This window comes from Alexandromys fortis, unplaced genomic scaffold (assembly GCF_014885135.2).
Source record: "Alexandromys fortis isolate MF-2015 unplaced genomic scaffold, M_Fortis_MF-2015_v1.1 scaffold_108, whole genome shotgun sequence".
Taxonomy (NCBI): domain Eukaryota; kingdom Metazoa; phylum Chordata; class Mammalia; order Rodentia; family Cricetidae; genus Alexandromys; species Alexandromys fortis.
In genome coordinates, this window is record NW_026067994.1 from 5,084,770 (window position 1) to 5,108,768 (window position 23,999).

General features: G+C 44.3%; 1 protein-coding gene across 1 annotated transcript in view; it reads right to left on the reverse strand.

Annotated features, from left to right (window-relative positions):
* Window positions 1-6,966: 6,966 nt before the first annotated feature.
* LOC126512345 (beta-galactosidase-1-like protein 2) overlaps window positions 6,967-23,999 on the reverse strand; it is a 38,587-nt gene continuing 21,554 nt past the window's right edge. The window contains exons 8-20 of the mRNA XM_050160077.1: window positions 21,507-21,571; window positions 20,728-20,812; window positions 19,777-19,914; window positions 19,096-19,176; window positions 18,411-18,517; window positions 15,160-15,306; window positions 10,720-10,788; window positions 10,172-10,259; window positions 9,329-9,416; window positions 8,769-8,877; window positions 7,971-8,087; window positions 7,798-7,861; window positions 6,967-7,143 (exon numbers count right to left, since the gene is read on the reverse strand). Of these exons, the coding sequence (XP_050016034.1) occupies window positions 7,136-7,143; window positions 7,798-7,861; window positions 7,971-8,087; window positions 8,769-8,877; window positions 9,329-9,416; window positions 10,172-10,259; window positions 10,720-10,788; window positions 15,160-15,306; window positions 18,411-18,517; window positions 19,096-19,176; window positions 19,777-19,914; window positions 20,728-20,812; window positions 21,507-21,571 (1,166 nt within the window). The 3' untranslated portion in view covers window positions 6,967-7,135. The remainder of the gene's footprint in view (window positions 7,144-7,797; window positions 7,862-7,970; window positions 8,088-8,768; window positions 8,878-9,328; window positions 9,417-10,171; window positions 10,260-10,719; window positions 10,789-15,159; window positions 15,307-18,410; window positions 18,518-19,095; window positions 19,177-19,776; window positions 19,915-20,727; window positions 20,813-21,506; window positions 21,572-23,999) is intronic.

Genomic DNA, 23,999 nt, shown 5'->3' on the forward strand with positions numbered 1-23,999 from the left:
CATGTACCTTGACCAGTCTGTCCACTCTGGTTGCCTCTTGCAAAGTAAAAAATGTGGCTGTATTGGTGGGGTTCCTTAGCAGCATGAGAGGAGGGGTGAAGAGAGGAGGGGTGATGAGAGGAGGGGTGAAAGTGGGTACCAGAGTCGGGTGCTTGCAGTGGCATGATACCCGAGAGGAAAGGGACGAGAGAGGCTGAAGGAACAGTTGCTGAAGAGAGGGGAAGGGCCGGAGAAGTAGGAGTAACTGCTGAAGTTGGAAAGGTGGGGCTTCGTTAGCAGGGTCCAGAGCAGAAGTAGGGTGTTCCTCTGGCTTAGATGGCATAGCTAGGAACATGGGAGTGGGAGAACAGGAGGCAAGGACAGAGGCTTAGACCTGAGATAGAAGAAAGTTATGGAAATATTGGAACTCTTTCCATTGGTTTGTTACCTGGCAGAAATTAGAAAGTTCCCGTAAAATATTGGGGTCTAAGGAGCCGTCACTTTAGGTTGTTATGTAAGGGGTATTTAGGCCATTTCTTAGTGCAAAGGCAGATAAGCTCACGAGTCTTTAGATAGGGCATTAATCTTAGAGGTTTGAGGGTTTCTAAAAGACATCCCAGAGGAGATGTCGGGCTTGTATTATTCCATGGCTTATTTCCCATGGCTGAGGTAGAGAAAGATAAATGAGATCCAACGGCTTTATTAATCACATGTGTCCCTGAGATAAAGCAAGGATCAAGTGAGCGGGTTCAAGTCTCTCCAAGTTCTGTTGGAGCTGGGAGCTGGGGCTGGAGCTGAGAAGCCCAAGCGACAACAGTCTGAGCAACCATAAATGAGGGACAAAGTCTGAGACAAGGAACGAGGCCTCAGTCCTCAGCTGTGGAGAATCGCCAGAGATGTTTGTCTGCAAAGGGGGCCATTTGTAGCCTTGAAGGCCATGGCTGAGTGTACCCCCATTCCCAGGAGCAGCAGAAGGGTGCCGGATGATCAGCTCCTAACAGATCAACTCCTAAGGTTTCTAGAAAACGTTTACACCAGCTGGGAGGGGAAAACTCACCAACTGAAGTAGCCGGTGTTGTGCACAGCAATCCAGCAGCCTGGCAGGTGGAATATGGGCAGTTGTGGATGAACCCAGTTCAGGGGCCCGGCCCCGGCGGGTGGTGGGGAGAGTGGCAGGCAAGAAAGCCTGTCAAGTCTCAGCACCGGTGATATTACCGGGCGTGAGAACAGACCACAAAATATACAATGAAACTTCAACTTCAACAATTTAATTGACAGAACAAGCGGAGGGAAAAGAGGGTAGTGTACAGGCCTGTCTGCAATCAATGTGGGGAGAGAGAGGGTGGGTCGGGCATGCTCCATTTCTAAAGGCCGTCTAGGACGTGTGCATAGGAGCTCAACGTAGCTACAACACGCGTAGATTATGTGACCATGCCGCGTAGATTACATAGGGCATAAGGGTCCAGGGGGGCGGTTTGCTTAAATGCTGATGGTGCATGGGCAGCCATAGGACCTGCAAATGCTGAAGCCTGGCGTTCCTAAGCATTCTGCCTGAATGCTGACTGGGTGGGGGAGCACCTCTGGATGTGATGGAAACACAAACCAGCTACGTAGATGTGGTAATGTAAACTGTTTCCTCCCGCCATAAAAACAATTCGGAACAGATCTCTTTTAGAATACATGTAATATTATTAATAAGTTTTCATAAACTATCAATATATAGATTTCTTCCTGATTTTTTAACAAAGGATAAGATCATTTAGCATTAAAATTCTAACTAGCATTTGAAATCTATGTGCAGAAAATATGAAGGAATTTAAAAGAAATTTATGAGAAAAATATTAAAAGGCATAAAACTTATTTTATTAACATTTTTGCTAAGTTAAGAGACATTTTTGTAAAAAGTATTTTAAAATATAAATTCATCTAGAGGATTTAATACAGTAGGATAGAACCTAATTGTCTATATTAAGGCAACAAGTTTTTATCAAAATATTGTTCTGTTCTTAGTAAGAGAAGAGTGGGTTTAGAGGAAAGGAATTTATATTTTGTTAAGATAATTTCTTTTATTTCCTGGTGATTTGATCAGGCTTTGACTATCAGGAAATAGTTTTTTATTTATTTATTTTTAATCTTTTAATTTATTTATTTATTAAAGATTTCTGTCTCTTCCCCTCCTCCGCCTCCCATTTTCCTCCCCCTCCCCCCATAAAGTCCCCCTCCCCCGTCAAAGAAAAACATATAGGCATCCTCCTGAATATTAACCTTCATCAGGCGATGAAAGGAGACAGAGACAGAGACCCACATTGGAGCACCGGACTGAAATCTCAAGGTCCAAATCAGGAGCAGAAGGAGACAGAGTACGAGCAAGGAACTCAGGACCGCTAGGGGTGCACCCACACACTGAGACAATGGGGATGTTCTATCAGGAAATAGTTTTAATAAAGCCAAGGTTTACACAAATCTCTCGGTTTGTTTAAAGCCTTTCACACAGCAACTATATAAACAATTGCTATTTTAAGGTGATTTTAGTCATGTAATTTCTAATGTGTCTGAGACTAGAAATATAGAGAGCTGTGCATCTCAGCTTTATCTAAATCATCTTCAAATTTTGCAGAATTCACTTTTTGATGACTTTTTATTGATTCTTTGTGGATTTCACATCGTACATCTCAATTCCACTCATTTCCCCATCCCTTTACATCTGACCTTTGCCCTTGAAACCTCCCCCAAAATATAAAACAAAATAAAATAAAAAGAAAAGTCAAATCTCATCCTGGAAGCTGTGGTGTGACAGCGAGTCCCACAGTACACCCTTTAGTCCATACTTCTTTACGTGCAAGTGTTCATTGCAATGAATGACACTGGTTTTGGTGTGGGAGAATTGTCTGTAATCTGTCAATCATGTTTTAAATAAACGCTCTGGTTTCTGCTGTACTATTGACATTGGGCCCTCACAGGGTGCTCTTAGATATCCTGTCGTCCTGTGTCATGGAGATCCTGCAACATTGGGACTGTGCTCCAGCAGATCATAGACGGGGTGGATGTTAGGATGGGTCAACTCATAGCCCTGGTTGTGGGTCTGGATTGCTGCTGGGTTGGTCATCCCACAGCAGACTCTCCCTCATCCTCAACACCTGGGTGGGCTCTCCAACACTACCCAGGCTAGCTTACCCTCATCAGTAAACAGAAAAGGGCGCTGTGGGGGTCCTCTTTCCCTACCCACCTGTTGGTCACCAGATTGAGAGGGGAAAGAGGAAGAAGGGGAGGCAGAAAGCTCCACACATGAGCACAGAGGGAGGCTCCCAGAGAAGGACTTCAGTCAATCAGCTCAGCCCTGTTCCAGAGAATAAGGAATATATAGGATTGGACAGCTTGGGGACAACCCTAATTCACATTAGTTGGCCTGCTCCTATCACAAACCTTAGTAGGACGCAGTAGGGTCCTAAAGCAGAGCTCCTAGCACAAGTCTTCTTAGCAGAGATCTATGCCAAGGGTCAAGGTAAAGATGAATGAGGTGTCTGGTTTAGAGACTGCTTCTAGATAAAGGTCAGTGCTCCAGGCCTGGGGACATCCCCCAGATAAAAACAGGTAGAGAGCAGGAAGCTTTACTGGGGGAAGGAGCTCCATACTACCCAGCTATTGAGATAAGCTGCCCACCCACGCAGACTGTGAGCTGTAACCAGCCAGGGATGTATTCCAACAGGGTGGAGTCGGTTCTCCTCTCACACAGTCAGGGCCAGCTCACCTGCACCTGTGCCACCAGGGCCAGCCCCACCGTGTTGTCAAGGCTCAAGGCCACTCTCTTGAGTGCTGCAGCTGGTGAGAAGCAGAGCCACCTCTCCAGGTCTCACATCCTTAGGACCAGCACTCCCACCCACCACAGGCATCTCCCCCTCACTCACACCACCATGTGGCTCACCAATGTCCCCAATGACAGGGTCAGCTCTACTGTGCTGCCCAGGTAAGGTGAAGGGCCCACTCTCTTGAGTACTGCAGCTGGTGAAGGGTAGGATCAGTTCTCTGGCCTGCCATAGGTGGCTAGGAGCAAGGGACAGGGGAGGGTGGGGCCAGCTACCCAACTCTCATCCCTGCCGATGATAGGATCAGCTCCACAGTGCTATCCAGGCAAGGCATGCTGGGCCTGTTCTTCCAAGTGCTGCAGCCATTGAATCGCAGGACAGTCTCCTCCATGCTTATGATCCAGGGGTCGCTCTCCTGCTGCCATGGGTGGTGAGGGACAGGGGTGGGGTGTGAGGGTGGAAGGCATGGCTCCTTCACTGCGATATGGCAGATGAGGGGTGGGGCCCGATCTCCCATGTTCACATTCTCTGGACCAGCTCACCCGTGCCCCTGTCAACAGGGTCAGATCAACTTCGCTGCCTGGGTGAGGAGCAGGGCCTGCTCTCCCTAGTTCTACAACTGGTGAGAGACTGGGTTAGTTCTCCCAGCTGCCATCAGGTGGGAGGAGGCAAGGAGAGGAGGGCATCTTTTTTTCACCCAAGCCACCACATGGCAGACAAAAGGGGCAGAACCAGTTCTCACACTCACACACAATGGTCAGCAGAGTCAGCTCTGTCGTGCTGCCCAGGTGAGGTGGCAGGGCCTGTTCTTCTGAGTTCCCCAGTGAGGGGCAAGGCCAGTTCTCTCTAGTGCTGCAGCCAGTGGGGAACAGGCCAATTCTGTATAGTCCTATCCTCTCATGCTTTAGTACTAACAGGACACACACATCAGCACAGACCATGAATGCAGCCAGGCCACAGGCAATGGCCCCTGGCAGAAGCCCAAGCTTGGATATCCCCATGGCCCCCGGGGGCAAGCAGGTCACCCACATCAGCACACTCCTCTCTGCCGTCACCTCTTCAGATCTGCTTCTCGTCACAGGACATGAACGATTCTGTCTCTCACGCCTCGATACCCTACCCTGGATTTGCTCACAGTAATACAGCATGGCCACCCGTGTTGTCTCCTCCCAGCCCAGGCTGGGGGGCCCCAGGTTCAGTGGCACTTGGCAGGCTCCTGTTGTCTCTCCCATCCCTGGATTCATACTTTTAAATTTTCTATTTGGGCAATCATCCTATGTAAAACCTTGTCTGTTTCTATTTATCATGACATAAGCATTTTGTTATTTTTAAAGTCTGTATTGGATCAGCAGAAGTGTTCCCTGAATTTGTGAACTGTGTGATGTTTTTGAAGTTTGATTAGCCGCAGTCAAGACTAAGAGTCTACATCTCTTAATTGTTTGAATTTGTGAAAAGGAAGGAGGTGATACTAGCACTGACTCTGTTGTGGGACTTTTGTACATTGTGTGAAGATGTATTTCCTGTGATCGGTGTAATAAAAATCTGAAGACCCAATAGCTAGGTGGGAGATACAGGTGGGATTTCCAAGGAGAGAAAGGAAAAGCAGGAGAAAATCTAGGCACACAGGAGCAGCCAGAAACATGGAGAGAAAACAGGAGGTGTAAGATGGAAGAGAAGTAATGCCATGTGATAGAACGTAGATTAATAGAAATAAATTAATTTAACATATAAGAACTGGTTAGGAATAAGCCTAAGCTATAGGCTGAGCTTTCATAATTAATAAGAAATCTCTATGTCGTCATTTCGGAGCTGGCTGGTGGGACAGAAAAAGACTCATTACATATGGCATCCAATGCAGAGGCTTGAATGTCCAAACACAGGGCCTGAGAAAGCTAAGAGAAGTTCTGGACAAGGAACTGGATGTGGATTCCTAGGCCTGCAGTCCCTCAGGCAGGCCAGGTAATGCAAAGGGTATTTTTGAAACAAGATACAATAGTGTTAATTATCAACTTAAGAGATTCTACAGTCACTTGGGAGATGATTCTCTAAGCATGCCTTAGGAGGATTTTCTTGATGCTGCTGCTACTTGATGTGGGAAGACCCATCTTAACTGTGGAGCCCAGCATTCTCTGGGCACAAGGTTCTGAACTGCATACTGGGAGAAATGAGTCTGAGCACTAGCATGCACTCATTACACTCTGATTCTTGACTGTGGATACATTGTGGCAGCAACTTCCAGTTCCTGACACTTGGACATCTCCACCATAACAAATGCCAAAACAAACCCTTTCTTCATTAAGTTGTATTTGTCAGAGCAACACAAAAAGACATTGAGGCACAGTGTCTTACTATAAACCTTGGATGGCCTGGTGTTATAGGCATGAGCTACCGCATGATGTTAACTCCTGGGCTAGCACAACCTGGTGGTCCCTGGCAGCCAGCCTAACTCAGCTACAGTCCATAGAGCCTTTGAAGTCTAACCAGCATTTCTCTATAAGTTGCCTCAATATTACTTGGCATCATGCCAATTCATTTCTCAGGGCACTCTCTCTCAAGTCCTCTCCCCACCAGTCTGCAACCTAACTCAGGGTCTGTTCACACTACACTAGAATTTGTAGTAGTTTATTTTTTAAAATGGATCTTCCCTCTACAGCCTAGGCTCAGCCCCCCAACTTGTTTTACCCCAGCAACTTGGGCAACTCTCTGTGCCCTTTGATTTAGTTCAGTGGAGTTGAAAATACCCTAGGAAGACCAAGTATAGATCAGGTAATCAACAGGGACTTTAAATCAGATGCTAAAGGTGGGATGGAAAGGCTAAAAGACTGACACAGCCTCCAAGAAGCAAAAGTTTTATGTGGATACAAAAAATCAATAGTGTGACATAACCACTAGAAAAATAGAAGAAAATATCATTGCTGGATTTATACTCTCAAAGCAGAAACCATATATGATATCTTCTGTCATTGCCTGCAGTTTCTATTTTATTTGATTTCTTGAAAATATTCTCGGAGTTATACTAGCAATATCAAGTAGTCTGAACATTTTCTTGCTTTGTTTTTCCCAAAATTTTATTTGCTGGTCGAAGAAAATTTATAAAGAAACATGAAAAAGGAAGTGGACACGAAAAGCCCATTTTGTGTAAACATCAGCACAAATGAGCTAACAAGTCAAAAGTTAGGTTTGCTGTCAAAGGAGGAGACGGATGGTAGAACTGAGCCCAGAATAGGGTAGAAAGAGAAGCCAGGGTGGATGCAGAGACCCACCTATGTGTCAGGACTCATGGGATACGCCCACCACCACGGTGGATGGGATTCAGCTGTCTGACTTCTAGTTTATTTCACAATAGTTGACACTCAATGTCCTGAAAAAGAAAATCTCATTAGCCTACTGTGTGCCACACGCCCAAAACATGAGGATAGAACTTTGACCTGTGGGGACAAGAAACCTTGCTCAGAAGGTTTAAAGAATCCACTAAAGTAAGACAAGTGATTCTACATAAGACTGTCTCGGGCTGGACCTTGAATCCTTAGAAAAACATTCACATGACATACACAAAGTCTCAAGCTTGATTGCTAGGTGGGTGTCAGAGGACAAATGGATATCAAAAAAAAAAAAAAAGAAGAAGGTTCAATGGAGCCTGGATACCCAAAATGCAACTGCCTTATAGGGACACTGCTGTGTCCAATGTAATTGCTCCATGCGTTCCTTCCCATGAAAACTGGCTAAAGGGCATGAGAAAGGGTGTCTGGGAGTATCTAACATGGCAGCCTGAGAAAGAGCCACAGGGACAGAAGTGAAAGGTGCTAAGACTGTATGAAACTGGAGTCCTGACAAGATGGAGGGACTGTCAGAAAGAGAGACCGATGGAGTCAGGATGAGGCTAAGGGAGGAACAGGCAGGTTAAGTCATCTTAAAATGGGAGGGGTGAGTGGGGCTGTGACAACATAATAGAAAATCCATCTATGGCACAAGGGCTAAAGATGGGCAGGTGCTGAAATGACATAAAGTGCCATACCGAGTTTAGCCTCTCTTGAGAAGCGGATCTTTAGGCCTCCTTTCAACTCCTCGAATATTATGATCTGTACAAAGAAGTAAGCAAATCAGCCAGAAAATTCCAGCTCTCCTTCTGAAGCAGAACAGAGTTCAAAGAAAGGGGACTATTTAGCAGGGGACATTGAGAGAAATCACCTCATTAATTCCAGGATGGAGCCAGGCAGCAGGGACATAGAGGGTTTCCTGGGGACCGATATTCCAGTATCGTCCTAGGGTTCGTCCGTTGATGAATATGACACCCTTTCTCCAGCCCTGAAAAAGATAGGGAGGTTTCAGATTCTAACCTCAAGATGCAAAGAGAAAACAAATAGACCTCTATCCCAATGGCACACTAAACCTTAGCATGGGCCAAGATAGACAAGTGGAGTCATAAGTGGGAGGGTGTGCAACATATGAGCTTTTTCCCCTGCCCTGCCTTGGAGGTGGCTCAGCATCAGCCTCTAGGAAGATTCCAATTTCCATCTCATCTCCCCAGGGCTGGCCAAGCCATCAGAAGGGATGTCTTACAATCTAATTATCACCAAAACACACCAGGCTTTTAAAACATAGATCAAACTGTATAATAGCAGGAATGGTTGCCAACATGCCCTGAATGGCATGCTTTAGATGGTGACCTCATGTCAGTGGTAGGGGTCTCTACATCTTGGGTTATGTGTGAGAGCTACTGGGTCACACTCACTCAATCCCTGCTACAGAGCTTGCACCAGCCAGTCTCACTGGCACTCTCTAATCAGGCCTCTGCTGCATCTCTTCACTGTCCTTGTCCTAGCCTAAGGGTCCGCAAAGACTTCATCTTTTGAATGGCTATGACTTGCAGTGACTAGGGGGACCTTGGTTCTCTGTCACACATCAAGGTTCATGTACTGGGGAGCTTTTCTGAGGCCCTTTTGTGCCGGGGCTGGGGCACAATAGCAGGAGAGCAGTGGCACCAACCTTTACTTTTATGAAGGTGTCCTGGGGAGGATCTCCAGCTCTCAAGTGACTGAGGAAAAAGGCAGGGCCCTGAACATGGCTTGTAACTACTTTCCAGGAGTCAGGAAACCTCGGAAGTCTTCTATGGTGATCAAGAGACAGTGAGATGTTACACGTTTGCTCTAATGTGCCACCTGTGACCTCTTCTATGAAGCCTGACATCCCACTTCCACTGTGGTCACTGCCATGTCCTTGGCATTCATGATACAGTAGGAATTAACTAGCAGACAAAGGGACAATCACTCCTCTTCTCCAAGGCATCTATGAAGCTTGGCATCATTTCATTAGTACTCTGCATCGGGATTGATTTTTCTCTCTGGAAATCAAAGGCTTCATCTGCAGACCTCTGAGCATCCCTCCAGCTCTCCACATTCACCAATTTGAGGTATGTTTTATTTTATTTTGTTCATCTACAGTTCAGTGACTGGACTCAGGGCCACACATTGCTGGGTAAAATGCGCTATCCCTGACTTATAACTCCACCCTGGCCACTTTCCATCAGCAGAAGTTAAGGCACCTACATTTGTGTGATGGCGTTTTTCATTTCCAGGCTGTAGATTCTAAATTGTCTCAGAGGAGTCTTGTCCAGATAGATGTCTCCAGTTAGACCTGTGGACCAGGAATGGAGGTGGGTGTGAAGGGTTTGAGCCGGGCAGAGATATGCACAGGCTGCAGTCAGGGCTCTCCCTGAAGGAAGTTGCTCTCTTGGCCTCATCTGGCTTGAAGGTTTGATAAACCGTTTAGATTTCCCCTTTCTCTTGGTGGTGCTGAGGGTTAAACCTGGACTCAATAGGCTTCAGGCATGCTAGGCAAATATTCTATCATTATGTTACCTAAGCCCAAGCCCTATGCAGATATTACCCTCTTACGTGTACACACCTAGAAAGGGCCTCACAGTCCATATTAACAGCACAAAATCACTACACGGACAGCAGATCTGATCAGCACAGGACTTCTGACTAGATTGATACTCAGGTTAGTCAAAGCACTTATGGGAACAATCATGTGTGGTGTGACTCTGCTCAGGAGGAATGGACCCAAGCAGAAGGAGAAACACAAGCCCTGGATTCCTACAGTGAAGACTTGGTATCCCTAGAGAGGAGCCCTAACCTGGCACATCACCATAGCTTTCTTCTGCTGGCACCACTTTCAAAACTCTCACTAAGATGGTGGCAGTGTTATGTCTCTAGCTTGGCAACTAAAGAACAACAAAAAAAAAATCACAGTTTCTGTACAGTGGTATCTTGCAACCAAAAACATATGCTCTTTTCCAAACACAAACCTGTTCCCAACTTCCATTGTCCTGCAGAGGAGCAATAGCTTGTGATGCTCCACCACCTTAGCCGTCTTCTTTTAGGACCCACCTTTTCTCTCTTTGTTGATATCCAACCCAGAAGAGAGTCGGCCTAGGTTCTCCACCAGGATCCTCAGGATCTGGGTTTTCTTGGAGGGCTATTCAAGAGAGACCAGAGTAAACCTCACTTGGCCCTCCCTTAGGCTTCCTAGGCCTCCCTGGAGCAGGGACAGGCCATGAGCAGGTGACTGACAGATCACAGGCCACGGAACCTTGTAGGTCTCCAGCTATGGGAGAGGCAAGCCCCTGTACCATTGCTTTTCCTCTTCTTTCCCTGAAAAAGTCACCTGAACATTTAAACAAGGACTCTCTTGGATGGTGACCAAGCCATCCTGCTCTGGACAATGAATATTCAAGTGGGGGGAGTGTGGTGTTTTCTCAAAGAACATTCACCAAGACCTCTAAGATGTATACAAGCCTTCCTGGGATTGCTGGGTTCCTCTTCATGGAAGAGACCACAGGCAGAGGAGTGAGAATAATCTATAATAATCCCTCAAAACTCTTGGTCCCAGGCCTAGATGGAACTGGAATGGCTCATCCATGAACTGTGTTATATACATTTTTCACAAGAAGCAGCTCGCTCTTGAAACGATCCAGGACTCCTACGTATTTGTTATCCAAAAACACCTGGAAAAGAAGGAAGAGACGACTGTTAGTGCTTCATAAAGAAAGGAAAGAACGCAGTCCTGAAAATGCAATAAACAACGCAAGAGGCAGAATGAATTCCTTGTCTCCCAGAGCTGCATAGACTCACAGGGTCACTAAGAACAGGTGATAGTTTAAGTAGTGCCATGAGAAGATGCAGGAAGTGCAGCCTGGGCCAGAGCTCTCAATGAAAGCTGGAACCTGGATCAAGTGTAGACAAGGAGGGGGAGATGTTTAAAAGAGTTGTAGGAAACTAGAGGAGAAGGGAGGTAGGAATGGAACAACATTATCAAGAAAATGTTAGCAAGGATGGAACCGAGAGACAGAGACTGTTCTGTGTTTGTCTTCCTTACCCCTACAGGTTCAACCCTTCCAGGGGCTCAACTCTGCTAGATACTCTCAATTTCAATCTGGAGACCAGGTGTCACATTCTAACTGATTTTAGGGGTGCCCTGCATGGACCCATTTTCCCTATTACCTACTCTGCTGGGAGATTTTTTGTCTACTTGACCAACTACTGTCACCTGAGAAGCAGGAACATCAATTGAGAAAAGTCTCAGATAGAGTGGCCTGTCAGCAAGCCTGTGGGCAATCTTATTAATGAATGATTTGTGTGGGAGAGCTCGGCCGGTATGGGTGGTGCCACCTAGAGCCAGTGGTTCTGGGTTGTGTAAGAAAGCAGGCTGGGTGAGGTACAGGCAGCAAGCCAGCTCTAGTCTCCTGGGTCTTGCCTTGAGGTCCTGGAAAGGCTTCCCATGATGATAGACTGTAACCTCCAAGACAAATAAGCCTTTCCTTCCCATTGCCGTTTTGGCTCATGGTGATTATGGCATTTGCAGTAAAACAAACTAATAGAACTACTATATTTATTAAACACCAGATAAACCACCAGAGAACCTTAGTCAAGCAAGACAACATAAGAATAATTTACTTCCTAGATAAATTAATCTAAATCAGTTTTTTCAAATGTAATTTGGCTAGTAAACTGTAACAATAAAAAGTCTTAAGTCAGAAAACAGAAGTATTCTGATTGTAAGGTTACCAGAATCTAATTACAGAAGTTACATATTTGATGATCCTTTTAAAAGCCTACTGTTAAATTGTCTTTCTTGAACGCAGGGTGCCTTGTTGGAAGAGCACAAAGAAACGATCACAACACCCTCCAAGAGCAGTTACAGTGCTATGAGCAGACTTGAGTGGAGGACACGCGAGAGAAGAACAGGCCACAGCCGGGCTGCTTTGCAGACATGGAGAAGGCTGGCTCATGGAGTCAGCTGGAGGTGGGCAGCAAGCAGAGATGTGTAAGACAGAATGTTTGTCCTATGCAGAAGAGTCGTGGCACTCTGAGGGATGGCAAGTAGGAGAGGAAGGTAGAAAGTGATGGAAGGGTCTGAAATGGGAAGACCCACTTTGTATTTACAGAGAAGACACCAACTTCTTCACGTAGCAGAGATCTACGTGAAAAAGCAATGCCCAAGAACTGCTGCGCCACACAGGGGCCATGAGAAAATATGGAACAAAGACACGGTGACAAAGGAATTTCTGGACAGAGAGTATATGTGAGAAGCTGTGAGTCCACAAACAAGCACAGGGCTGACTTAGGAAAGCAGTGTATACACCCTGGGAAAAGCCAATGGTGTATGTAGTGAGTACAGATAAACCTCTATCGACGTGTAAGAAAGATATCTCTGCAGCATTAAAAAAAAGGAAGGAAAAGAAGGAATGAAAGGCAGGCAGGCAGGCAGGCAGGCAGGCAGGAAGGAAGGAAGGAAGGAAGGAAGGAAGGAAGGAAGGAAGGAAGGAAGGAAGGCAGAGTGAAAAAGAAAGAAGGTGAAGGGGAGAGGGAGAAGGCTGGAGTCATAAAGATACAAAGATGAAAGTGTAAGGAGAAATCTGATGGCATATAGAAGTATAGAATCTGATAGCAGTATATGGTCAAATATAATCTCCATGCTGGGGAGTCAGAGTCAGATAAATTTCTGTCCATTTGAGGCCAGCCGGGGCTACATATGTTAGGCTCAAAGTGAAAAACAAATAAATAAAAACCAGAAGTATAGGTTGAGTACTATTTATCCAAAATGCTTGAGGCGTAAACACTTCAGATTTGGAAGGTTTTCAGGGATTAGATTTTCACAGACTTCAGAAGTTAAATATATTCATGGTCCATCAGTGGTGGCCCTATGCCTTCAATCCCAGCACTCAGTAGACAGAGGAAAGCAGATCTCTGAGTTCAAACCAGTTTGTGGAGCTAACTCCAGGACAGCTCGCACCATTACACAGAGAAACCCTGTCTTAATAATAATATGTGTGTGTGTTATATATCATATATAGGTTATATATCACATATATTATATATATGCATGTATATCCATAGATAGATAGATAGATAGATAGATAGATAGATAGATATAGATTAAAGAAAGAGAGAGATCTTCATAGTACCAGAAATTGTTACGTGGGCTCCTGGGGGAAAGTGTTATCAACAGACTGACCCGTCTTTGATCGCTATGAGCTACCATAATGATCATGTGTCAACATAGGCACAAGGTAAAATAATGGCGTGAATGTTATGGGGATAAACAATGGCCTTCTGATGGGATTTAAGTCCTGCTCTAGGAGAAAACATATACATGGTCTCTTACATCCAAATAAGGTCACAGGTCCCAGAGGAGCTCACAGGTCCCAGAGGAGAATTATTATTCTCCTAAATGGACACAAATTCTAAACCCATCACACTACTCATAGACTACAGTAGCTGCCGGTCCTCATCAGAGAAGTTTCTTTCTGCAGTTTCTCCATGGGCAGTGGTTAAGCAGAAACTTCCTGACCAAAGTGCAGAGAACAAGTACTTGAGGACTGCACAGCCACAGGTGGGATCTCTATCACTCCCCACCCAAATCTCAGGGATCTCCTTGAGAAAAGGGAGGATAAGATGGTAGGTAAGGGCCAGATGTCGGGGGCCAGACCAACACATTGTCTTCTGCACATGCCAGGACTGCTGCCCGTGAACTCACGGTACTTGTGGCTGCCTACGTAAGACCTAAAGAAGACCTAGCCTGTCCATATTCTAACATGGGGATTGGAGAAGCTCAGTAATCCCCAATGGTAAGTGAGGGGCCATTGACAGTTGACAGCTTCTGGGAAAGGGAGAGTCTCTTTCCTTCAAGGATGTGATCCCAGTAGATTGACCACATTCCCATACTCACAGGCAGCCCAGTTAGACTTTGTGAGTTATTAAATAGAAAAAGAAAGAAGAGAAATGTGAAAAGGAGAAGGACACAGACAAGAAGGGGGTGAAGAGAATGGGGAGGAAAAAGAGAAAGAAGAAGACACAAAGTTGGAAGGAGGAAGGGGTGGACCTGGAAGGAGTTAGTGGGAGGTGTGGGGGTAAAGCTATCAAATACATTGTATAAAGAATTGATGAAATAATCTATTTTTAAAAAATAAAAAACTTTGATATGTGTGTTTATGTGTGTGTGTTTATATGTGTGTGCGTGTGTGTGTATTCATGTACGGTGGGTCCACATGCTCATGCATGTGCCTATGGAGGAAAGCGGTTAACACTGGGCATCACCAATCACTCCCACGTTATTTTAAGACAGGGAGGGTCTCTTCATTGAACTTGGAGCTCATGTTTCAGCCAGGTTGACTGCCTGACCATTGAGCTCCTAGGATCTTCCTGGTTCCACACCCCTGAGCTGGTCTCATAGACATATGGAACCATGCCTGACTTTCTAAATAGGTGCTGGGAGTCTGAGCCCAGGTCTTCATATTTTGCAGTGAACACTATTCCCTCTGAATCATGTCCCCAGTCCCATCTGGAATTGTTTGCACAGCACACTTTCACTGAGCATTTCTGACTGTGGACTAGGAATACCCAACCTGAAGCCTCAGGAAAAGGTGATGTGGAAAAGACAAAGAGCAGGGAACTGTCAGAATACAAAGACCAGCTCTTAGCTTGGAGTGGGGTGGAACCTTCAGTGGCTGCACTGTTCCTTCCCAGCTGCACCTGCTTTGAAAGGCTTTCATGATTCCTGAGGATTTTTTACTTGGAATACATCACAGCTTGGTGCTTTAAGACTTAAATGAGAAGAGCCAAGGTCTCATAAATATTAGGGGTTAATACATGGTAAGAATAGGGACTACAAAATAGGACTTAAGAACACTATCGTCTCCTATAAAAGTATATACCTAAGCATGTCTATGTCTAGAAGACTTCACTGAAGGAAAGATGACAAGCAACAGAGATAATTTTCTGAAGGACAAATAAGTTGACCACCAATTAGACATTCACCTCAGTACCACAGGGTGATATTAACAGGAGAGTGCCATTACGAAGCACAGATTCCCTACCTGCCCTCGGTCTTGAATATGACCCTTTGTGGTGAGGAGGCCTCCATTGAAGATGGTGGTCTCATAAAGCGTGTACCCAAAGGACTGGCCATACCCTTGGTTCACAGGCAGCTGCTCCATGGAGAGTGGCTTGAAAGACTTGGCTGGCTAAGGCAAAGACAGAAGAGACAAACAAAGGGTCAGGCTAGAGACAAGAATCTCAGAAGTTGCCACCCATAACCCACTTTTCCAGAGGGATGACCCCAACAGCCTTGCCAATGGGAGTACTGAGAAGGAATACACAATGGTAATCAGTCTTATGCATAACATAGATATTATCTTTTCGGTTTCTCAACCAATCTCAAATTCCACTGTACATGCCAGCCAATGAACTAATCTCATAATTTAGATGAAAAGCTGAAATCAAGAAAAGCACAGGCATTATGGCATATGCCTCTAATCCCAGTAGTTGGTGAAGAGAAACAGGGGGTTCTGTGGCAAGTCACCAGAAGGACTAGCCAGAATTGAAGAGTTGCAATTTTGGTGAAGACATTCTGCCTCAAAATAAATAAAGGCATACATGTATATGTACATAAATAAATAAATAAATAAATTTAAGCCAGCCTGGTCTACAGAGCTAGTTCCAGGAGAGTCAGAGCTACACAAAAAACTCTGTCTCGAAAACACAAACAACAAAATATGAATAATAAAAATGAAAAAGTGAAGAATGATCAGGAAAAGCACATGACATCAACTTTGGACCCCCACATGCATTTTCACATATGTGCAAACACACACATGCAGGTAACATGCACACACTTATTATGTGTACTACACACAAGAACGACAAATCCCTAAGAACCCCTTGGAGAAACAGATGAGTCTGAGTCTGAGGTGGCTCAAGCCTAGATCCCCCAGGGGAACAAACAACAAAGATGCTAACAGCTCTGGGTGTCCTGTCAAGAAGACACAGAAGCCAGGAAGGGTCCTGATCGACTACAATGGGCCACTGTGAACATCAAAGAGACTATGGTGGCATACAGACATGCCAAACTGTGCACATTTATAACCATACAAAGAACCCCAGCAGCAAAACATCCCACTGCACCTTTGGAAGTCACATGGATTTATTTTTCTGATTAAGGAAAATACTTGAACTTGCCTGCTTTCTATACAAATCATACATATAGGTAAAAAGCTGATGAAAGAAGTTGCCTATATCTGAAGTTAATAAATACAAAGGAAATATAAAATTAAAGTGTTTCCAAGGCATTTAATGAAATGTTGGCTTTCTTTATCAACATGGTTTATCTCATTTCACCTGTACCTCTGTCTTTCTGCCCCAACCTTTATTGAATAATTTTATGTTAGTATTTACATGTATGGTGTTTGCCTGCCTGTGTGTCTGTGTACTATGTGCATGCAGTACCCATGGAGCCCTGAAGAGGGCATTGGTTCTGGAACTGGAGTAGCAGATATTGGAGTCCCTTGGGTACTGTGGAAGGGTAATGAGTGCTCTTAACCATGGAGCCATTCTGCTAGCTTGCTGTGGGACAATGGTCTTTTATCCTGTCACTTCTGTTGTTTTTAATAAAATGCTGATTGGCCAGTAGCCAGGCAGGAAGTATAGGCCGGATGACCAGGCAGGAATTAGAGGTGGAGTGACAAGGACAGGAGAATTCTGGGAATAGAAAATAGAAAGAGTAAGTCTGCAGTCATCACCCAGACATAAAGGAAGCCAGACACAGAGTAAGCAACATGTGAAGGCCTCGTGGAAAAATGTACCAAGCCACATGGCTAACAGAGACAAGTATTATGGGCTAATATAAGTTATAAGAGTTAATAAGAAGCCTGAGCTAATAGGCCAGTCAGTTTATTAATTAATGTAGATCTTTGTGATTTTCGTTGAGACTTACCGACTGTGGGCAACCAGGCAGAACAGAAACCTCAGTCAACACTAGCTGTAGAGGATTATTTTAAGCTTATCTCAGATCCCACCAAAATCCAACATTCATCTTAATAAAAGGGTAGGTGGAGGTTAAAAGAAGTCATCACTATGGTAACATAATCACAATAAAACAGTGATTATTATAATTTCCTAAAACAAGAGATGTTTCAGGAAATTTTTAACTACTGACTTTCTATTTATGTACTGTAAATATCCCCAAAACATAAATAAGTAAAAACAAAAATAGAAAATAAGAGGCTTAGTTGACAGAGTACAGAGCCTGGCTCCTACCACCATGTAAACCCAACATGCTGTCACAAGTCTGTACTCAGCCCCTTCAGTGGCGCCTGACTTCTGTTGTGACATTGTCCACACAGAACATGCTTGTGCAATCCTAACCACGGTTCTCCAAACATGCAGTCCTCCCTGTGTTTGTAAGTGGATCCCAGAGTGCCTCAGCTTCTCTGCTTCCCACATCACATCACCCTGCTGCCATGTCATTTACTCCCGTTCAGTCTTTCAGCCACAATGCTGCACTGACTGAATGTCCATGGAATCCTGGGACCGCCCAGCACAAGGCCTGCATCTCCATAGCCCTGACGATGAAGCTCAGTTCCTCCACCTATGACCAATATCCCTCCCGTCAGTTCTTCAGTCATTCTTCTTACTCATTAGACTGGAAGCTGTCTAGACTAACATCCTGATAATACCATTCCAAGATATTGACATTTGGTGAGTTTTATAGGGATGAGCATGCAGTGTTTCCTTACACCAGTTTTCAATCTGTGCTTCCCGGAACCCTAGTTAGAAGTGACAGCGTCATAGAGAAGGGATGGCTGCTGCTTTCAGGGGAGGAAAGTTCAGTGCCCAGAACTAACACCCTGACTAACCTAGTTTATGGTTTATACGTTAAACTTAACGATTAAGTTTAGAGAAAGCCTCCCTCTATGAAAACAGAAGATTAAAAGTCATTGCCCTAGGTTGAGTCCATTCTAACACCTTAATAAAGCGGGGGATGGGGCTGGAGAGAGGGCTGAGTGGTGAGAGCAGGGCACTGCTCTTGCAAACGACTTGGATTCAGTTCCCAGCACCCATGCAGTCACTCACAATAGTCTCTAACTACAGGTCCAGGGGATCTGAGGCCCTTTCTGGCCTCTACAGACACATGTGTGGTCCACTTACAAACATGCAGGCAAAACACTCACACATCAAATGAATCTTTAAAAAAAGAGAGATGAAGGAAGAAACTACCATGAAGGAAGAAAATATCACAGAAATGATACCATGTGTCTATATCCAAAAATAAAAAATAAAAAAAAGTCACCTGGTCCAGATGGGGCAGGACGTCCCACAGGGTGAGGAAATGTAAGAGTATCAATTGCTTATAGGCAACCGTGTTTGTAGCTTTTGGTCGAGTGACTGTGGAAACATCTGCAATGAAAAGCAAATGGCTAGCCATTGTAGGACCTCCAACACCATTCAGAGACATCAGGTACCCTGCTGTCCCACAGCCTCCACAGATGAAGGACAGTCACGCGCTCTTATATCTTAACTCCAGGAGGAGGTAAGACACGTGCTAATGAGTAAGGGTCCTTAAACATGCAAAAAAGGACCCTCATTGTCCTAGAAAAGAGGAGCATGTTGACCAAGCTGCTAGTTCATTAGATTCTCCTAAAATCCAGCTACAAATGTGCTTGCTCCCGGGTTCTACCCTTTCTTCCCCACCTCAACCCAGACATGTTTGCTGAATAGCTCAGAAGACGGGGACCTAGAACCTCTAGCTTTTAGAAGTTTTAGAGGATGGCGGGCACAGCTAAGATCAAGCAAAGTGGTCTCATACTAAGCCCATGAGAGCAGACTCCATCTCTTGTAGATGTCCAGTGCTGAAGATAAACTGGATCAAACTGGGGTTCTCCCCAAAAGGTCTTCACACCTCCCCCACTCCTCCCAGAGCAGATCCCACTTGAGAAATCTAAGTCACCATTCACACAGAAGTTGATGCCGGGTACCTGTAACATAGTGAAAAAACATTTGAAACACCCGGTACTCGGGCGTGTATTCGCCAGATTCTGTCAGCACTGCACAGTAATCTAAAGAACAAAGAAAAATGTGTCATTTTTCTCAAGAATCCCTTAGCTCTGAGCAAAAAGATCCATAATTCATCAACCCCCAGAGGAGAGCTCTGGGTATATGGTAAGAGAATTCCATATATGTTAGTCCAAACTAAAAGGCATCTGCTAAGCTATGATGGGTATGGAGGTGTTACCCCAGAGGCAAACTGCACCAATCTGTGGGCCTGTGAGCTGCCACCCCATTAAATGTTTATCTTTATAAGAGTTACTGGTCATGGTGTCTCCTCACAACAACAGAAACCCTAATTAAGATAGAGGCTAAGAAAGATACATTTGTGGATATTCTGGTACTCTTAGGGGATCCAAAACAACAGGTGAAGCAAGGTTCTACACAACAGATAGGCGGGACTAAGCTATCTTCTGACTGCTCACAAAGTTACAAAAAGCCAAGACCCCAAGATCTAGTGTGGTCACAAACAAATACTAAATGTTCAGTCTCCAGCACACAGAAACTCAAGACAGAGGAAGAGACTTCCCTTAGGGTCCTAACCTGGCATCTTCCAGATTCAACAAGGGAGCAACCCAGATTAGAGATAATTCTGGGAACCAAGTACTTGCCATAGCTGGTTACTACAGGTAGATAACCATTGGAAGATCTAGCTCCACCTATTAAACCGAAGTTGGTGCCGCCATGGAACATGTAGAAGTTGAAGGAGAACCCAAGGATGAACATCTCCCGCACATCCTTCAACAGCACTGCAGAAAGGTGGGAAGAAAGGGGGAAGCAGGGGTGGGATTAGGATGGAAGAATTCAGTTTGTAGTGGATGTTCAAACTACCTAGACCTGAAATCCTCAAGATCTGCTAGAGCCTGTGTGCAGAAAATCCTTTCAGATGAGCCAGGACTTGTTAGAGTAGTTGACAGTGTTTGTTTTCATGATACAAAATCACTTATTACTTTTTTAATCTAGGTTTCAAATTTGAGGGAATCTTTCTTTCTAGCACACAAACATAAACTTTCTAGTATATAAAGTATTGCTCATAACTTTTTATGGTCATAGGTATGTCCAGGGTATTTCTAAAGCCCTTGTGAACTTCTTAGTGACAAGTCTGAAATGATGGCACCAGTCACATTTACCTCCAACTCCACTTAAATGGCCATCATCCATTCTCCAGGTAGAGTAAGAGAGTGATGAGTCAAAATCAGCCGAGTAGGGATTATACCACTTCCGGCATCTATTCCCAGCACACCTTCATCGTATTTCCCCCTCCCAGAAGAACCCATTCTCATTACTTTTATAGCATAGTGAAATGTATATAAAATGAAAACTTAAGAAACTTAACTTCCTCTTCCAATGACCCCATAGGTGCTCAGCCTATGGCCACTCCATATGAGCAGATGTCTAGACGGTATCTACTTAGCTAAGTTGATGTTTATATTATACAACATCTGAGAATCTTGACCCTAAACCTCAAGTACACTAACGAACAACAAACAAACAATCAAAAACAAGCAACTGAAATCAAAGAACCAGACCAGTGCTCCTGTAAAGTCATAAGGAGGGCTCACTCTGTGGATCTCCAAACTGGCGGGGAGTTCCCCATGTATCAGAAGAGGCTGTCGTATACACCATCATCAGTATGGGGCTTCTGCCCTGAAGGAAAAAAACACACATAGGTTTAGGAAGCTCTTCCCCAATTCTGCAGCCCTGAAGAACCTGCAAAGGAGCTGTGATGCCCAGGTCTTCAGCACTTTGACTGAAAGCAGCCTGACGCCCCCAGGAGCGCTGAGTCCTACTCTCCCATTCCCACGTGATCTTCCCAGCCACATCGTCTCCTCGTGTGACTTCACTGACTTCATTTTTGACAAGCTTCAGGGGTGGGAAGGGTATCAACTGCTATTTTAACATTTTGCTTTCAAGACATCCTAAAAGTAGAATTCAGAAATTTCTAAAAATAGAATCTTTTTATTCTCCTGGGTGACCTGAGTAGAGGTCTGGTAAGAAACAGCAGACACAGAGGAAGGATCTCAGTGTTCAATTACAGGGGGCTGCGTAGGTGAAGGGATCCTGACAAGTGCTGGGCTTTCACCTATGACAGAAGGCAATGTCCGAGAAACCGGAGTGAACAAGAGTTAGGAATACAGCACTCAAACACTATGGCCTGTGGACCAAGTATTCTGGATGTATACAATTTGAACCTAAAACCACCTGAAATAGATAGTTAAGGACACCACGGACTCAGATTTTAACTAAACTAATTACTACTAAGGTTTTCCTCAATAAGTGAGCCAAGAATTCCTGGGTAGGGCAAGAAGCAAAGTGGCTGTCATGTCTGAAAGGCCTTTACTTGAATGGATTGGAGTTCTTCGTATGTTTCTTTCTTTATATTCTTCATGTGGACAGTGGCCAGCACTGTGGGTGGAAAGAACACACATGAGATCCTGCCATGACCACACAGAACAGACTCTCCCAGAACCATGCTACAGAATCCAGACCACATATCTTGGACATCTGTGTCCCAAATTCTCACTTCAATACTGCTGTATCCAGAGCTAGCGTTAAAGATAAGATGTCACACTTACAGCCACAGAAGCACATATGAATGGATTTACATATTGTGCTTCACTTAGAACTTATGGTGATGGTCGTGAATGTTAAAATGTGGTTAGAATATGCCACATGACATAAATTAATACATGAAAAGCAAATGAAGCAATTGAGACTCTAAAATTTGATGTTTTTGGTTGTGGGGGTTAAATCCAGGATCTCTTTTATGCTTGTGTTCTAGATCAGACCACTATTGTAACCTTTAGATTACATCAGAGATGGACACGCACGCATGCATGTACGCATGCACGCATGCACACACACACACACACAAAATTATGGACGAGAGCATTGGAAGAGAATGGAGTTGACAAAATCACTTAGAGAGAAGAATTCAAGAATTGCTCTATTGCTTTTCATAATCTTGGTCCCTATGCATCCATTCTCTCCTCTTTGCATGTTGATCCCATGTACACATGCTAAGCAAGTGCTCTACCCTGACAATTACTCCCTCCCACCCGACTCCCAACCCTGCTTTTATTCTCTGGACTCGTTTGTTCCTAGAACAGCCAGGGCTGGGTCCATGGCAGTACGACTGCTCTGAAACCCCTCCATTCTGTGTGGTTCAGTCAGGGACTCTTGTCAGAATTGGAGACAACTTACTTGTACCCCAACTGTTCCCTGTGCTAGGCCACTCAACATTTGAAAGGGAGGAGTAACGCTCTGGTCATAACAGCTGCTGTGCACCAAGGTTGGGCCCTACGTCCTAACTCAGTTTTGACCACAAGTTCTTACCACCAGGAATTGGAAGGATGACGTATAGAAAGACCTGTGCTTTTTCAACTTGGCCAGTGTAGAAATAAGTGCAATCAATATCATACCGTTTTTCAAGTGGCCCTTTCTCAGATTCAGGCCATCGTCTGCAGTCATGAGCAGCTCACTGATCCCTCTTGACACCAAAGCCTGGGGAGAAAGTCAGTAAGAGAAATAAATGGGTTGCCCTGGGCCCATGAGTTTGCTTCTTCCTAGGGGTGGAAAAAAAACCAAAAGAACTATAGCCATGGAAATACCACTGTTCAGTTGAGACATGGAGTGGAAGGCTTCATTCCCCATGCAACCACTTTTATGCTATAAAGTTAAAACAAACATATTGTAACTATAATTCTTACTTGATACATGTCTTATTATATGTAATTTTACTATGTTAAAGTTAAAACTTTCCTCTTTTTCTTTAAACAGAAAAGGGGAGGTGATGTGGGATTCCCCTCTGTATGCTATGAATACCATTGACTAATAAAGGATTGCTTTGAGCCCATAGCAGAACAGGGCAGAAAGAGCTAGGTGGGAAAAACTAAAGGGAATGCTGGGAGAAAGAAGGCAGAGTCAGGGAGAAGCCATGGATCTGCTGCCGGAGACAGAGTGCTGAAATGTTGCTGGTAGGCCATGACCTCATGGTAATGCATAGATTACTAGAAATGGATTAAATTAAGATGTAAGAGTTAGACAATAAGAAGTTAGAGCTAATGGGCCAAGCACTGTTTTAATTAATATAGTTTCTGTGTGGTTATTTTGGTTCTGGGTGGCTGGGATGGACAAGCAGCCTCTTCATACATATACTTTTTGCTTTTTTTTGGTCAAAAATCAGGTGTTCATAGGTGTGTGAATTGATATCTGGGTCTTGATTCAGTTCCATTGGTCCTTCTGTCTGTTTTTATGCCAATACCAGACTGTTTTCAGTACTGTAGCTCTGTAGTAGAGTTTCAGGTCAGGGACTGTGATGCCTCCAGAAGTTCCTTTATTGTACAGGATTGTTTTGGCTACCCTGTTTTTTTTTGTTTTTTGTTTTTTTGCTTTTCCATATGAAATTGAGTACTGTTCTTTCAAGGTCTGAAAAGAATTTTGCTGGGCATTGCATTAAATCTGTAGGTTCTTTTGGTAAGATTGCCACTTTTACTATGTGAATTCTACCTACCCAAGAGCACGGGCAATCTTTTCATTTTCTGGTGTCTTCTTCAATTTCTTTCTTCAGAGATTTTAAGTTCTTGTCATACAGATCTTCCACTTGTTTGGTTATAGTTACTTCAAGATATTTTATGCTGTTTGTGGTTATTGTGAAGAGTGATATTTCTCTGATTTCTTTCACAGCCAATTTTATCATCTGTGTAAAGGAGAGCTACTGATTTTTTTTTTTAGTTAATCTTGTATCCTGATGCATTACTAAAGGTGTTTATGAGTTCTAGAAGTTCCTTGGTAGACTTCTCGGTTTGCTTATATAAACTACCATATCAGCAAA